Source organism: Mizuhopecten yessoensis, unplaced genomic scaffold (assembly GCF_002113885.1).
Source record: "Mizuhopecten yessoensis strain PY_sf001 unplaced genomic scaffold, ASM211388v2 scaffold11133, whole genome shotgun sequence".
Lineage (NCBI taxonomy): Eukaryota > Metazoa > Mollusca > Bivalvia > Pectinida > Pectinidae > Mizuhopecten > Mizuhopecten yessoensis.
The window spans coordinates 2,574,425-2,591,891 of record NW_018408896.1 but is presented as its reverse complement, the minus strand read 5'-3'; the positions used below and the strand labels follow the sequence as shown (position 1 = coordinate 2,591,891).

The following is a 17,467-nucleotide window of genomic DNA, read 5'->3' as shown; positions in this document are numbered from 1 at the left end:
GAAAAGTTGAAATATGGTGTTGGAATTTGTACCCTGTACAAAAATAGAGATGTGTGACTGAAAGATTGTGACAGAAAAAATATACAAAAATTTACTTATTTGTTGGGAGTTTTCCTCTTCTTTTCTCTTTTAATTTTGAACACATAAGGTGTTTGGTTGCAATTAGTTTTGTTAGCCTGATACTAATTTTACCGTGGTTTTCCTGAGCTTTGCTAGTCTGAAGTTCACAGGTGGAATACAGTGTCAGACTGACAGGGACAACTTATCTACCAGTATCTTGATATTTCCCATTAACATTGCATTGTCTGAAATTTCTCTTTAACTTTGAACTGTTCAAGATTTCTCAAACACATTGTACTGTATAAAATTTACCACTGATATCATTTTATTAGAAATTTACAGATTTAGAAATCACCTTGGTGAGTTAGGAGGGGCCAAGAGGCTATACTAACAGTTCATTTTATCACATTGAAGTGTTTTGCATTATGTTAAATAACAAACACCTATATAATTTGGTAGGTATAGGTTAATATGTTTATAACCTTGACCATGCGAGAGCTATCAATAATTTTCATGAAATATTTTTCAAGTTCCAAATCTGTTTTACATATATCAGTTTTGAAATTAAAATGATAATTATACTTGCAGGTTGGAGGAGGGGACCTGCCATTCTTGCCTCCAAAGAAAGGAAACCTGTTTCTGGTTCCAAATGGCATCAGGCCAGTTATGCAGAGAACTGGTGTTGAGGTAAGGGGAAGCTACTTTTTGATACCCTGGTACCATGTTAATAATTTGTTTTTGAACAAAATCTTTTACACATTGTATCAACCTATGTACATTTTATAACAAAATCTTTTACACATTGTATCAACCTATGTACATTGTATAACAAAATCTTTTACACATTGTATCAACCTATGTACATTGTATAACAAAATTTTGATTAAAAGACAATCCTTTTCTCAATGTTAGATAGCATGTGATTCACTTAAAGGTGCTGTATTGATTATTTTTGATCATCAAATTTTACAGGTGCTCTGCTGGGGGGTGAGGAATATGAAGAAGTTCCAGCTGGCAGGAGTTACCTCCCCTAGTATTGAGTTTGAATGTGGTGGCCACTTGGTGTCTTCAAAGGTCATCAAGAATACCAAGAAGAACCCGAACTTTGATGAATCCGTTCTCTTCTTCGATGTGGTAAGATGGGGCGCCATTTTAACTGGTGTGACTGGTTTTATGTTGTTTGATATCTTAGTTTTAACTGGTGTGACTGGCTTTATGTTGTTTGATATCTTAGTTTTAACTGGTGTGACTGGCTTTATGTTGTTTGATATCTTAGTTTTAACTGATGTGACTGTCTTTATGTTGTTTGATATCTTAGGTTTAATGGGTGTGACTGGCTTTATGTTGTTTGATATCTTAGTTTTAACTGGTGTGACTGGCTTTATGTTGTTTGATATCTTAGTTTTAACTGGTGTGACTGGCTTTATGTTGTTTGATATCTTAGTTTTAACTGGTGTGACTGGCTTTATGTTGTTTGATATCTTAGTTTTAACTGGTGTGACTGGCTTTATGTTGTTTGATATCTTAGTTTTAACTGGTGTGACTGGCTTTATGTTGTTTGATATCTTAGTTTTAACTGGTGTGACTGGCTTTATGTTGTTTGATATCTTAGTTTTAACTGGTGTGACTGGCTTTATGTTGTTTGATATCTTAGTTTTAACTGGTGTGACTGGCTTTATGTTGTTTGATATCTTAGTTTTAACTGGTGTGACTGGCTTTATGTTGTTTGATATCTTAGTTTTAACTGGTGTGACTGGCTTTATGTTGTTTGATATCTTAGTTTTAACTGGTGTGACTGGCTTTATGTTGTTTGATATCTTAGTTTTAACTGGTGTGACTGGCTTTATGTTGTTTGATATCTTAGTTTTAACTGGTGTGACTGGCTTTATGTTGTTTGATATCTTAGTTTTAACTGGTGTGACTGGCTTTATGTTGTTTGATATCTTAGTTTTAACTGGTGTGACTGGCTTTATGTTGTTTGATATCTTAGTTTTAACTGGTGTGACTGGCTTTATGTTGTTTGATATCTTAGTTTTAACTGGTGTGACTGGCTTTATGTTGTTTGATATCTTAGTTTTAACTGGTGTGACTGGCTTTATGTTGTTTGATATCTTAGTTTTAACTGGTGTGACTGGCTTTATGTTGTTTGATATCTTAGTTTTAACTGGTGTGACTGGCTTTATGTTGTTTGATATCTTAGTTTTAACTGGTGTGACTGGCTTTATGTTGTTTGATATCTTAGTTTTAACTGGTGTGACTGGCTTTATGTTGTTTGATATCTTAGTTTTAACTGGTGTGACTGGCTTTATGTTGTTTGATATCTTAGTTTTAACTGGTGTGACTGGCTTTATGTTGTTTGATATCTTAGTTTTAACTGGTGTGACTGGCTTTATGTTGTTTGATATCTTAGTTTTAACTGGTGTGACTGGCTTTATGTTGTTTGATATCTTAGTTTTAACTGGTGTGACTGGCTTTATGTTGTTTGATATCTTAGTTTTAACTGGTGTGACTGGCTTTATGTTGTTTGATATCTTAGTTTTAACTGGTGTGACTGGCTTTATGTTGTTTGATATCTTAGTTTTAACTGGTGTGACTGGCTTTATGTTGTTTGATATCTTAGTTTTAACTGGTGTGACTGGCTTTATGTTGTTTGATATCTTAGTTTTAACTGGTGTGACTGGCTTTATGTTGTTTGATATCTTAGTTTTAACTGGTGTGACTGGCTTTATGTTGTTTGATATCTTAGTTTTAACTGGTGTGACTGGCTTTATGTTGTTTGATATCTTAGTTTTAACTGGTGTGACTGGCTTTATGTTGTTTGATATCTTAGTTTTAACTGGTGTGACTGGCTTTATGTTGTTTGATATCTTAGTTTTAACTGGTGTGACTGGCTTTATGTTGTTTGATATCTTAGTTTTAACTGGTGTGACTGGCTTTATGCTGTTTAATATCTTAGTTTAAAGTTTCACTCCAGTGATCGACAGCAGAGTATCACTCTTTTCTACATCTCCAAGAGACAAACAGAACACATAAACTGGACATCCGCTCAATCATTGGTACTTAACCACAGTTTAGAAAAAACTTAATGGTGCTTAACTTATATATATTCAGTTGTCTCCCTTTGAAAGCTGGAATTCTTTGTTAATACCGCCACAAATCTCAAAAACACTAATAAATGATCTTTCAAACAGAATTTAATATATTTTTACTAGCTTATGTGTAATTTACCTTTTCCTTTGAATATAGTGCTATTTCCTTTGTGCAGATAGGATACATTTTAAAACTGTATCATACACAGAAATGTTTTTATTTGTCCTCCAGATGTTGCCGCGTGAGGAGCTGTACATGCCACCTATGAACATTCGTGTGCGGGACCATCGCCAGTTTGGCCGCAAGCCGACGGTTGGAATCCATGTCCTGAAAACGTTTGAAGAGTTCCGCTGTCAGCCAGCAGTCCCAGCAATAACCCAGGATGAAGATGATCAGGGTTCAGTTCCTTTTGTTGCTTTGCTAGACCTATCCACTCAGAGGCTCTCTGATATCTCCCAGCGAGCTGACACGGGGACCCTCAGTGGCGGATACTCAGGGGGTGAGACACCCTCACATCTAGACCCCTGTCCCACCCCTCACAGAACAATTAATATTAGTCAAGTTCAGCAGTGCCCCAAAACTAATCCACAAATATTGATTAAGTATTTCTCAGTATATGAAGAAAACATGATAACATGTTATTATTGTAGGTTAAGTGTTTATTGCTGTACTTAAAATTATTTGCAGAAATATAAACTAGTTAATTTAATTTAAACCATGAGAGTATTATTGCATTTCACATAATTTAAAATACATATCAACAGCAATAAAGTAATTGTCTTTTTGGCGACAAGATATAAAATACTATATGATCTTATTTCCCCATTAATCAGCCTCATAGACTTACTATACTAGTTCTTGGTTTCTTTATATTGATACTGTAGAATAGATCGTAGTGACTATAGAGATGGTTAATTACAAATTATCTCTTATATAATAGATTAACCATTTTAGCATTTGGTTCCAGTTTTTCAGATAATTAGATTTATAATAGGATTGTTTCATTAAATTTTATTGATTGAAATTTGTAAATTTTAGCATGATTGTTTTTTAAACTTCATTTTTTTTTATATAAACTTATTGTGATATCCTATTTTTTCTTCCATTTTCAGTATATATTTTTTTTACATTTTTAAATTCAGTGTTGTATTTGTTTGGACTTTGAACTTTTGAAACTGATTGGAACATTTACCATAACCTTTTCCCCACGTTGGTTCTGATATCTTAACAGTTTTATTTTCTGCACATAATTGATACCACTAGTTTGGCGAGCTCTCAGCAAGACTAACATGGTTTTGGGGTTCTGTTGGTTGTTGAAGACTACTAACAAATAAAGGACGATTTCATTTTAGAAAATCCCTTTTAACGGTTTAAGCTGACAGAAAGTGACCATACTAACATCAACACTGTACTGTAGCCATGCCCTACTGAGGGATTAGTTCAAACATTATTTAAAATCAGATCTGAATTGTATTCGAGATGGGTGAGCTTATTACCAGACATCTGCGTATCAGCCGTTTTGGTTTTAAAAATTAGATTATTGTCATTAATATAAATCATTTGAAATCTTGATGGATCTGAGATAGACAGAAACTCACATAGACAAGCTAGATATATTTCAGTTGTCTGGTTGAAAGTTAAGGTCACACTGTCAAAATGCATATAGTTTCTGTGTATACAGAGTCAAAAAATAGGAATTCCATAAAATGGTTTGACCTGTCTTGGTCAATGGATTCATGTTGTTTTTCTAGATTGAACACAAACTATTTACTGGTTGTAATGTACACTTTGTGTACTTATAAACTTGGACAGATTTAAAAAAAAAAAAGGCAGGGTCAGGAGTCAAGGTCACTGGAAATAGTTCACAGTCAAGGTCACTGGAAATAGTTCACAGTCAAGGTCACTGGAAATAGTTCACAGTCAAGGTCACTGAAAATAGTTCACAGTCAAGGTCACTGGAAGTTTGGACATTTTAATTGATATTGGATGAGTACACTCGGGCTTAACAAAGCTGTAGTCATCTCAGAGTAGAGGTCAACGCATTGTGTAGGAGGACACTATCAGTGTCAGATTAAAGACTACATATAAACATAGACATGCATACAAACTGTGTGTTTGAGAAATATTTTTTATTATATGCTTAACTAAAGCTTGTATATTAACACATTTTGTGAATATTTATACCAGAAAATGGAAGGAAATCTCTTTTGAAATTATTGTGAATTTTAAATACAGGTTTCATCATAGCATTTTTCGTGACATCACAATAAGTCAAACTACACATGTAACATATCAAATGTTTAATGTGATGGTGTTACTTCACTGCAAAGCAGCCAGATTACATGATAATATGTGTAACTATTCTTAACGTATTTCTATGACTTTAAAACTTTATAAACTAGCTAATATGGCAAGAGTCAGACTGAGATAGCATAGCGGGAAGCCAAGAACATTCTGTCAAGGGTTGAGGTGGAAGTGGCCTGTACTAGTTTGGTGGTTTGACGTAGAGCTTGTCATGTGACTTGAAGACAATTGTCATGTGATTTGATGTAGGGCTTAACAGGTGACTTGATGTAGACTGGTCATGTGACTTGATGTAGAGCTTGTCCTCTGATTTGATGTACATGTAGGGCTTGTCATGTGACATGATGTAGACTTATCATGTGACTTTATGTGGGGCTTGTCATGGGGTTTGATGTAGACATGTCATGTGACACGATGTATACTTGTCATGTGACTTGTATAACCTGAAGTATATGTACTTATCATTTATCTATGCTTACAGCCAGCGGAAGGTAAATACGTAGTCGTGCTTTGTAGCTTGTCGCATTTGTATAATAAAAAGATGTCCGTGAAGAATTAATGAATATATCTAGCTATATGCATGATTGAGATCAGTGTGGAATAGAAATACAAGGTCAAGATGAGGTGGAAAAGAATATAGTACATGATGGATAGCTATACACACAGGTAAGATCAGTGTTTGATTGATCTGGTTAGGATTTATTTTCGATACATTTAACAGAGTAAGTCAGCAAAGAGTTTGATACCTTGACTAAGTGAACTAAAACTATTGACAGTGTGACAGTTTGGGTAGAAATAGAGCCCCAGTGATGATGCACAGTGTGAGATTGATGTTGTAAATATATCCTCATGGTCAGTCTAACTGACCACTACTTATTGTATTTTTACTGTATCTTTATTGTAAAGTTATGGGCTACCCTAGGCCTACTGTGTATCTGCTGCTGTGGTCCAGTCTAGTGTCCGGGCCACCCTACTGTGTATCTGCTGTTGTGGTCCAGTCTAGTGTCCGGACTACCCTACTGTGTATCTGCTGCTGTGGTCCAGTCTAGTGTCTGGCCCACCCTACCGTGTATCTGCTGCTGTGGTCCAGTCTAGTGTCCAGCTGTTGTCATGGTGGCATGCACAAATACATACTACTCATTCTAACTCCTCCTTCCTTCACACTCTCCCTCGACTACCTCCATCCCCACCAACCACCCCCACCTCCCATCAGTCTAACTCCTCCTTTCTTCACACCCTCCCTCGACTACCCCAATCTCCACCAACCACCCCCACCTCCCATCAGTCTAACTCCTCCTTCCTTCACACCCTCCCTCAACTACCCCAATCTCCACCAACCACCCCCACCTCCCATCAGTCTAACTCCTCCTTCCTTCACACCCGCCCTCAACTACCCCAATCTCCACCAACCACCCCCACTTCCCATCAGTCTAACTCCTCCTTCCTTCACACCCTCCCTCAACTACCCCAATCTCCACCCACCACCCCCACCTCCCATCAGTCTTAACTCCATATCAACACATTCAATATTAACATACACATGTAGTGGTGCTAGTGACTGTTTAAACAATTTCCTCCTCCGTCATATTTAAATTTAGATGTTAACACATTAACCAGCCATTTGCATGTCGGAACGAACAGATTACCTTTTATGAAAGATAGATTTTCACCGTTTTGGTATATTTTCAAGCTGTTGCATGTTGCATTACATTAAAAAACAGACAAATAGATATATTGTACAAACAGTATACTATGATGAAGAAATCTCACTGTGTTTTGGTAGAGAAATCTGTTTCTACCAAAACTTTCATATTATGTAAAGAAAGCAATATTTCATGCATAATTCCAATTTAACACTTGGAGAAGTTCTCCACAAATCATGCATGACATCACAAAGCAATTCCATTTGAAGCACGATGTTTCAAAGCATTGTGACATAATTTTCAACCAATGAACATGCTTCCAGCATTATATATACCACATGTTATAAAGTCATTTGTTCATTACTCTCAATGCTTAGTATTACCTGTGTCGGTGTAGGGATTGACGAAACATGGACACGTTATGGTAGATATCCCTCCCACCGCTGCTTAGTACAATAGTCAGGAGTTGACACATGTGTGTTATGGTAGACATCCCTCCCACCGCTGCTTAGTACAATAGTCAGGAGTTGACACTTATGTGTTATGGTAGACATCCCTCCCACCGCTGCTTAGTACAACAGTCAGGAGTTGACACATATGTGTTATGGTAGACATCCATCCCACCGCTGCTTAGTCAGGAGTTGACACATACATGTTTTGCCTGAAAAAATGTTAATGACTACAAAATAAATGAACCTGTCTCAGCTTAGTATCATAGTACATGTACCATGTATACATTAGTTATTATTAGTACAGCTTGCACGTCTTCCCTACACTAATCCTCGACTCTATTTAATACTAACAGACTGCTAGCCTGTGTAGATCTGTGTATACTCCTCTAGTGAAGCTTTCCTGTAGTTAGACCATACGGCTTTTCCAAAATCAACCTCGCAGGAGGTGTATAGGGAGGCACTTCAACTACCGTCCGGTATAAACTTTTAGGATATCTTTACCTAACTTCTGAAAGTGGATTTCCGTGTACTTGTTTATCTTTTTTATCTAATCTAAAATTAAAGCTTTAATGTAATATTATTATAAATGAAGGTAAAATGAAACAATCTGGGAAGACTAGATGATTGGTTTAATATTGGAAAAACGGGGACAGTGGGATGTAGTGTCGCCCAAGACCTTCTATTTGTTAATTCTGGAAAAGCCCTTGCTAAAGACACCCTGTGGTCACTTATAATCAGAATAAAAAGGTATCTTATCCTTGTATATACCTCTAATAGAGCTACCTGGCCCTTACAGTTGTCAGTTTACAAAAACAAACATGACAGGTGCCCCTTATTATGAGCCTTGTACATAGACAAATATAACATGGGGCCCCTAATGTCCAACTTTTCATACCAATTTGACAAGTATGACAGGTGCTCCAAATGTCCAACCTGGTTAAGAGATATGATCAGTGTCTTTAATTTCCCACCATGAAACAGTGCCTCATAGGAGTATGCTATCTTCCTTACAGAGAAGTGAAATCCTCGTTAAAAAGTGTCTCCACTATCTTTGTGTTCTTGTTCCATTTATCATTCTAACAGCATATTGACTAAAAATAGGCCGGCGCATGTGTGACTGCTGTAGCGAATTTATGGAAGAATTTATTAATGTCTTTTGTGACATTTTAAGGACAGCTTCAAATCATGTTAATTGGTAGTAAAAATAAAAACTTGTCTACATGTAAATAATATTGCACAAATTAATAACTGTTTCCTTGAGATTTTCTCATTATTGTTTCTAAGAGTGATGTTCTGATGGGGTTCTGAGAACCAGTCAGACTGCAGTCGGCAGTATTGGTTTAAAACACATTTTACATCTGTGTGTAAGTAGTGCTGATTTTCAATCATGTAAATGACCTTTCGCCCTTAATATTTTATACAAGTAATTATATTTTACTGTATAACTTTAACAAGTGATTCTCTGGTAGAAAAAACTTTCCTGAACATTTGTTATATCTTTTCAAAGTCCACTTTGTATGTAACCTGTAGTTGTTAGGCATTCCTTGCCCTTTGACCTACAATAACATGATAACCCAGTTAAACCCTGACCCTTGACTTGTAGTAGATCAGGAGCCCCCTCCAGACTTGCCCCTCAGGGTGTCTTTGGTCTGTTGTCTCACCCCCTGGAGTAAACGGTGACATCACTGCTCTGTTCAGCTTAGTGTTGTAGTTACCATGGCAACTGTTTTATAGAATCTTTTTTCTCTGTTGAACAAGTGCTGAAATTGGTGAAAACAACTCTATATTTCTATATTCTTTGCATGAAAATTATCATCAAGATAATTCTGATAACTTCTATTGATTTAAATGATAAAGAAAGAAATAATGCTTTATAGAATAAAGATTAAATTAAAAAATAAAAGCATTTATCTGTCTGTGAATTTACATCATGTCATAATTATTTTTCATTTTGGATGCCAGGTGGAATTGTGGGTAACGGTCCGGGTGGAGACACCATCATTGACATGCCTGCTGACAATAAAACCAAGGTAGGTACCTGGTACAATGTAACGAACGCCTACAGAGATTTGTATTAGTCGCACCAGTATGTGTGTTTATATATCCCCTATAAACCTATGATATGTTATACAAAGGTATATGACCTAAGTATAAACCTAGGGATACAATACCTCGGCCCAGCTGTTCGAACTCTGATTACCTTATATTATGAGTCCAAAAAAATAAATAAAAAAACATATTTTGAGAACATATTCCAGGTCTGTAGATGCTAATTTTAAATCTCAAGAAATGCTTTTTGTTTTTGATACAGATTTAGTCTTGAATTTTTATTTATTTGTAATATACTGGATCAGAAATTTGCATTACGTTATTGTTGGGCTGATTAAGTCTAAACATAAGGCCCCTGCATGGTATTTAACTAAGTTAGGTAAATGTTAGCTCCGGTAAATAATCATAAACATATGGGCCCTGGTATTTAACTAAGTTAGGTAAATGTTAGCTCCGGTAAATAGTCAAGACACCGTAGAATTCTCAAGCTGTTATTAGTTAACAGCTGTAATCCCCATTTCAGTATTCCTGTCTAAACCATTACCTGAGTAGTCCAGTATGTGTGTAAAGCTAAATGTTAGTTTCATCCTTCTGTGCTGTATATAACTGTCTACTCTGGAAAATACATGCAATTATTGAAAAGTTTTTGTTTCAATTAAAAACCTTTCATCCATTTACATTCAGTAAACACATCATGTTTCACTCTCTATGCCAGGTAATGTAATGAGAATTCATAGACATATTACATTGAATATATGTTATAAGGAATTAAATTATTAAATAAATTGTAATAATTTATAGATCAAAGTGTTAGTTTTAAGTTGCCTTTTAACTTTGAGACATTGCTGTTATGCTTTGTTACACTGCTACACAGGGCAGGTTTGGCAAAGCTAGAGAAAAGATTTCATCTGCAATATCCATGGATAAGAAGGTGATTTATGGTAGAAAATGGAGGATTTTCTTCCCTGCATCTAATATCCCAGTTGTCTCCCAGTAATTACCTCCCTTGAAATGCTTACATGTAGCTTGCTTTTATACTAGAAGGTGGCGTAATGTTGGCGGGTGCATACTAGATGTTGTCATAGTTACAAAGGGTTTTTAGTCTTAATACATGTGTTTGTATTGTTGAAATATTAGTAAACAAGTTATGTAACAAAAACACAACATGAATTAACATTTTATATAATGATTTGTTTTACAAAGAGTGCCAAATCGATATTGGGAATAAAGAAGATGACATTTCCCCAGCTAGATTTACCGTCTTTTATGACGTCCAAGCAGAAGGACTTGGAGGTTTGCAATCCTCTGGTGTCACAAACATCATTTTGTTACTCTTCATGTACTCGTTATACTGGTCTTCTACTCCTACTCTCCTCTGGTGTTGTAAATGTTTATTTAAGACAAGGCACATGGCTGATGTGTGACTTCTAGTCCACAGACACACAACTTGATGTTTCTATTTTCTGCACTCCAGGGCTAGTTTGTTAGACTAACAAGTCAGTAAAAATGTTGTGTATTGGATATTTTGATAAAAGTAGAAATTCCTTAATTAAACTGCACCCATATGACTGGAAACATTAATGAATTATTAAATTCAATGTTCCACGCAGTAACTACACAAACTTGTAACGAAAATGGCATTAACAAATTAAATAGTTATGATATCCAGTCCTTACACTGAAAAGTCGGTAAGACTTGAGATATACATTGCATTTCCTCATGGTTATACCGGTACTATGATTATGGTTCCGTTATTTGTTACAATAGATGGTCCTATTATACAGATGTCTCTTCATTGGTGGTAGCATAACTTTTAGATGCACACACTTTTTGAGAGAAAATGGTTGTCTCTCAGCTGTAAAAGTAAAATTTCTTCTTTTATCAGTTTTGTTTCTTTTCATTACATTTCATGATTTGCATGCATAATAGGAAATAAATCTACAATGAAAAAATAAAAAATGTAAGTATTTACTGCCTTTAATGTTGAAAGCCTTATGAAGATTTGAAATTTGAATTACATCCTCTTTCAAATCTAATATCAAAACAATCTTACTGTAATAATGATTGTTTTTTAGTTATGTTTTTTTTATACCTTTCTCATTCTCTATAAATCCTATTTAAATGTTGGTACGTGTTCTTGGGGACAGTAGTCGGCTGGAGGGTGTTGGAAAACTCCTTTTATATGAATAGTTTTGGTGACAAACAAATATTGTTAACAATACATTCTTTACTTACACTCAAAAATGATATTTAAAAGGATGGCCTGCAAATTTTTGTTGAGTATTAACTCATTCACCCCGGAAGACACATTTGAACTCTTCCATTTCAAAATTTGGAATACACTTGAACCTCGTTATCTTTAACTCTTATAATTTGAAGACCCCCTTTATCTCGAAGTATTTCTCCGGTCCCGGCCAAATCTATTCTTTATCTTAGTAAATAAAACTCTGATAATTCGAACCCTGGAAACTCAAAAAACTTGGATACCTCAAAGAAAGATATCAGTTTCAACAACGTAAATCCAACATCAAAATATCGTCTACTTAACAGTGTTCAGATTTTATCCATCAATTGATTGTAAGCATTTGCTATTGATACAAATCAACGACTGCTAGTGCTATGTCAAAACAGAAAAATTTCATACCAAATACCGGTATCTAAACCTGCATAACCCGAATACTCGGATAACTCAAACTTTTTCCATGACCCCCATCGACTTCGAGATAACAAGGTTTGACTGTAGTTATTATGAAATTTCAGGGGTGAATGAGTCAATTAAATCAGCTTTTCATTTGATGTAAATCTGTTTAAAAGTTTGATTCATTTTTTTTTTTAAACATTATCTGTAGCCCTTAATATTTTCAACTCCATTATTTATGGATGTTTTTTTTAACTGAAGCTTAAACTTTTTACAAATGTTCATTACCAGGTTTGTTTTTGATTTTCTGAATTTTGTTCATTCAGACATGTTTACAATTAAACCTGGTTTGCTACAGATCACACTACAATATCTGAAAAGAAACATTATCCTGCTTCCTGTCAGAGGCCTATTACAAAACCAGGAATTGATATACAATGTACCTTATAAACTCATATGCCTGCTAATTTATTACAAATTAATTTTCAAAAACTATGAAAAATTCACTATTCAGAATAAATCTTGTTAGTTTTTGTAATAAATTAGTAATAAAATGATAACTGATAACTCAGTTTCCAAATTTCACAGACTAAACTTTCATTTTGTTAAAATCATAGATCATTCATTGGTTATTATGGTTGAAGTGGTCATGAGCGTTTTTACATTTGCAGATCTTAAAACTTTATATGAATTTGATCATGATTTTTCTCAATGTCTGTTGTGCTATCTGTTGGTATATCTGACGTGTTTTCTCAATCATTTTATAATCCAGAATTTACTGCATGACGATTTTCAATCTAGTAAAAAAAAATGTTAGATTTATTACTTGTATTTTTTTAATATATATTTGTTGTATCTTTCTCAATAAATTTTCATTGCTTTTAAAATAATAAGATTTAGAACTTTAATGATAGGATTCGGTATTTTCTTTGATTTTTTTTTCAATTTCAATACATTTTGCCAGATAATAAATAAATATACATAGTTATGTAAATATATGTTATCAGCAAACCTAATAGTTGTAGACCATTGATGTAAAATGAAAAATATTATTTTCAATTTTGTCATTCATCACCAACTCCATCTATCAAAATCTTAAATATACCAATAAAGAGTATCAAATCATGTTTTATAAATGATATGATAATTTTCAATCCGACTTTTTATTCATGCAACATCATTTGCAGGGGATGTTAAATTGGGCACTGTCTATGTGTCTGTCCAACAAAAATTGTTTCCTGAACAATTGCATGAATTACTTTACATTTTGAAAATAATGCTGTCATTTGTCCTAATTAGCTTAATTGCTTAAAATGGCATACAACCATTACAGATGGAGTCTTATCGATAAAGTCCATGCATTGTACTCAAATCATGCTTTTAACCCTTTCACCCCTATGTAACTTTAGTAAACTCTACCAAACTGTACCATGCATTGATCTGGGTGAGTCCATTATGGTCCACTGTGGTGAAAGGGTTAAAGCAGGTTTTTTGCTTTGTTGCAGCTTATTAGTATAGAAATCATATAGAAAATAGTATTTTTTTTATTTATTTTTTTATCTTTTTTAAACAGCCAGAAGTTAAGGATATTGAAGAGCTAGACTGGTGGTCGAAATACTACGCGTCCATAGGGGACACAACGAAATGTCGCAAGTACCTCCAGAAAGGCATGGACAAGGTCAAGGTAGGTCCTTCAAGGTCAAGGTTACACTGTCAAAAATGTCAAGGTCACATATACCATGAACAGAGTAAGTTAGGCATGGTAAAGGTTCCTGTACCTCTTGGTAACAGTTTACTATAGCAAAGGTGAAGGTAAATAGAAACTGGCTCCAACATGAAACTATGAATGTATTTTCTAACAGGACATAATAATGAATGAATAAGAAATTTGCAGTCAGTTACTATTGAAGAACAAATTAAAAGAGGTGACCAAATTTGTTTGTTCATTTCTAGATAATTTTCTGTGTATTAGGTTTTCCTCTACCTTGTTTTAGGTGTTCACTAATGAGCTGGAGAAGTCGGAGAGCTACATATCTTTTGATGATATCTGTGTGTTAGACTTTCCTCTACCTTGTTTTAGGTGTTCACTAATGAGCTGGAGAAGTCATAGAGCTACATATCTTTTGATGATATCTGTGTGTTAGACTTTCCTCTACCTTGATTTAGGTGTTCACTAGTGAGCTGGAGAAGTCGGAGAACTACAGGTCCTTTGATGATTTCTGTGTGTTAGACTTTCCTCTACCTTGCTTTTAGGTGTTCACTTATGAGCTGGAGAAGTCGGAGAGCTACAGGTCCTTTGATGATTTCTGTGTGTTAGACTTTCCTCTACCTTGTTTTAGGTGTTCACTAATGAGCTGGAGAAGTCAGAGAACTACAGGTCCTTTGATGATTTCTGGGTGTTAGACTTTCCTCTACCTTGTTTTTAGGTGTTCACTAATAAGCTGGAGAAGTCAGAGAACTACAGGTCCTTTGATGATTTCTGGGTGTTAGACTTTCCTCTACCTTGTTTTTAGGTGTTCACTAATGAGCTGGAGAAGTCAGAGAACTACAGGTCCTTTGATGATTTCTGTCACTGCTTCGACTTATCACGTGGCAAAGATGAGGAAGACGAAGAAGGAAATGTTGTCGGTCAATTCAAGGTAATGTTTGATAGCAATCATTAGCTTAGGATCACAACAGAATGTTAATATTGAATAGGATAAGTGGTTCAAGGTCAACAGGAATCGTCAGAAAGGTCAAGTTTCTTTTTTTTTTTAACTGAGAAGGAAATATTAAAGTTGAAGTTTAAATCAAGTGTTCAAGGACCACAGTAAGCAATCAGGGCTAATGACTATAAATAGGCGATTGCATGCCAAACTTTTTTTTATCTTTTAAATGAAAGTTACTCCCAAATACATTTTACAATAAATAATTTAGTTGTAAAATTGTTTTTTGTTTAAAGAGCATGTAACTCAAATTTGAGATAATTGCATGTGAAAAAAACACATGGGCTAGAACAAAATTGGACTGAATCAGTTGTGTATGGTTAATTAGTCTGTGTTGTCTTTTACAGCTGATCTGTTACTAGACTGAATCTGTTGCAATATGCCTTAGTTTGATTGATCTATGTATAAATAACCATATTTTCTGTTACAGGGCTCATTTAAGGTGTACCCTTTGCCCCCTGCCCCGGGCGAGCCTCTGCCTGATCGAGTGTTTAGTAATTTACCCCCAAGTACACCAGAGGAGTGTATTGTACGTGTTTATGTCATTTGTGGTATAGGTCTGCAGCCCAATGACACGAGCGGACTGGTAAGTTGTCTCACATTATTAATATCTCTTTAAAAACATGTCAGTTGGAAAATCTCTCCGGTAATTTACAAGATTAAAAGTTCTGATGAAATATGGTCCCAAATAGATACAAATTCAGTTGTGTTGTTCAGATTCTTATGTCTGTTGCAGATCTAAAGTGAATACAAAATTGATTAAACTTCCAAACATGAATGTTGATGTAGAGTTTCAAAAAAATTATCAGTGTACGGTATCTGGTGTACCAACAGACAGAGTAACACTGAAGATGTGGCACCTAACTAAATGTTTCCCTTCCCTCCACAGGCTGATCCCTACGTGGAGATTGAACTAGGCAAGAAAAAGGTCAGCAGCCGAGATGATTACATACCAAACTCCATCGAACCTGTCTTTGGAAAGTAGGTCATTCTTCCTTTGATATGATCAACATTAAAAAAGTATCCTACTTGTTTCTTTTAAATCCCCTTTTTGTTTTTTTTGCCTATATTGTGTTGAGACCATTTTTTTTTATCTGTTTCCTTGGTTACAATATTTGACACTAATGTTACCTTTGAACATTTCCTTGGTTATAATGTGTGACACTATTTGGTAAGGGATCAAACCCAGGACCTCTGGTTTACTTGTTTCTTGCTTTACCTGATAAGCTAAAGAGTAATTCTGATATTCCTTGCCAAATCAGCTAGTAATTTGCTAGGTGACATGTAATCAACCTTTGACCTTTATATGTGTTAAGTATGTTGAATCTTAACTTGTGGCTAACCTTTGGACTGTATATGTTTATTAATGGTCTGTTGTTGACTAAGTCTTGACCTGTGTACCATTGACCTTTGGCCTACAGGACGTTTGACTTGAAGTGTACTCTACCAGTGAAGAAGGATCTGATTGTGAGGATCAAGGACTATGACATCATTAGCAGCGATGACCTCATAGGGGAGACCATCATTGACCTTGAGAACCGCTTCCTGTCAAAACACAGAGCTACATGTGGCATCCCTAAGTCCTACTATGTGTAAGTAAATAGTTGTGAACCGCATTAGAAAACTTTCAACTATCTTTGTGAACAGGTTGGTCAAGGGCAAGTTTTATCCATCTATCTGTGCACTGGTTAAGTGTGAACTAGTATAACTAAAATTAACAAGTAAATGTGAACCAGTATCTTTGATCTATCAATCTGAATAGAATGGGTGTGAACAGTGTATTTGTGAACAGGTTACCAGTATGTGAACTAGTACCTTTTATCTATCTGTGAACAGAGCGGGTGTGAACCAGTGGAGAGACAGCCAGAAACCAAAGGAGATCCTGGACTGGTACTGTAAGAAGAACCACCTGACAGGCCCCCTGTTCTACGGCACCAACAGTGTCAAGGTCGCCAATAAAACGTACAGCCTGTCCGACTTTGGTACGACCTCTACCTGTCTCAGAAATTACTCTCTTAATGAGATACGTAACTTTACATGTAATTCTATCAAATTTTGTAATATTTATTAGTTAAATTATCAAAACATTTAAATCAAGAATTTACGTGGCTTTGGTTGCCCTTTTCCTTCAAATTCGCAGTTATTTGAAGTAATGTTATTTTTGTTACATACTTAGGTCAGTTACAATCTTGCTGTGATATTTTCATGAACATAATTTGGTATGACTTCATAGGGTAAAAACCTTAAGTTATTATAAGAAAAAGTATATAAATGTTGTAATTGTGGATATATTTACAGAGGTGAATCCACGCTCTGACCCTGACCTTGGACAGCCGGATGAGAGACTTGCCCTCCATGTACTGAATACCCTCCCTATAGTCAAAGAGCATGTTGAGACACGCCCCCTGTACAACCCCATACAACCGGGTATAGAACAGGTAACATACTGACATACTTTGTATCATATCAATGACATGCTTTGTAACATATTGACACATAGTGTAACATATTGACACATAGTGTAAC

The 17,467-nt window shown here is 35.2% G+C and overlaps 2 protein-coding genes across 2 annotated transcripts in view; both read left to right on the top strand.

The window, feature by feature from the left end:
* Positions 1 to 17,467, top strand: part of LOC110466398 (myoferlin-like) — a 102,818-nt gene that overhangs the window by 65,684 nt on the left and 19,667 nt on the right. The window contains exons 34-45 of the mRNA XM_021522851.1: positions 649 to 747; positions 1,033 to 1,194; positions 3,382 to 3,547; positions 9,512 to 9,579; positions 10,802 to 10,891; positions 13,810 to 13,920; positions 14,750 to 14,875; positions 15,372 to 15,527; positions 15,831 to 15,922; positions 16,363 to 16,533; positions 16,778 to 16,923; positions 17,240 to 17,379. Of these exons, the coding sequence (XP_021378526.1) occupies positions 649 to 747; positions 1,033 to 1,194; positions 3,382 to 3,547; positions 9,512 to 9,579; positions 10,802 to 10,891; positions 13,810 to 13,920; positions 14,750 to 14,875; positions 15,372 to 15,527; positions 15,831 to 15,922; positions 16,363 to 16,533; positions 16,778 to 16,923; positions 17,240 to 17,379 (1,527 nt within the window). The remainder of the gene's footprint in view (positions 1 to 648; positions 748 to 1,032; positions 1,195 to 3,381; positions 3,548 to 9,511; positions 9,580 to 10,801; positions 10,892 to 13,809; positions 13,921 to 14,749; positions 14,876 to 15,371; positions 15,528 to 15,830; positions 15,923 to 16,362; positions 16,534 to 16,777; positions 16,924 to 17,239; positions 17,380 to 17,467) is intronic.
* Positions 3,554 to 9,504, top strand: LOC110466397 (extensin-like). The gene is made up of 2 exons (XM_021522850.1): positions 3,554 to 3,649; positions 6,361 to 9,504. The coding sequence occupies exon 2, from the start codon at positions 6,573 to 6,575 to the stop codon at positions 7,044 to 7,046; it is 474 nt and encodes a 157-aa protein (XP_021378525.1). The 5' UTR covers positions 3,554 to 3,649; positions 6,361 to 6,572; the 3' UTR covers positions 7,047 to 9,504.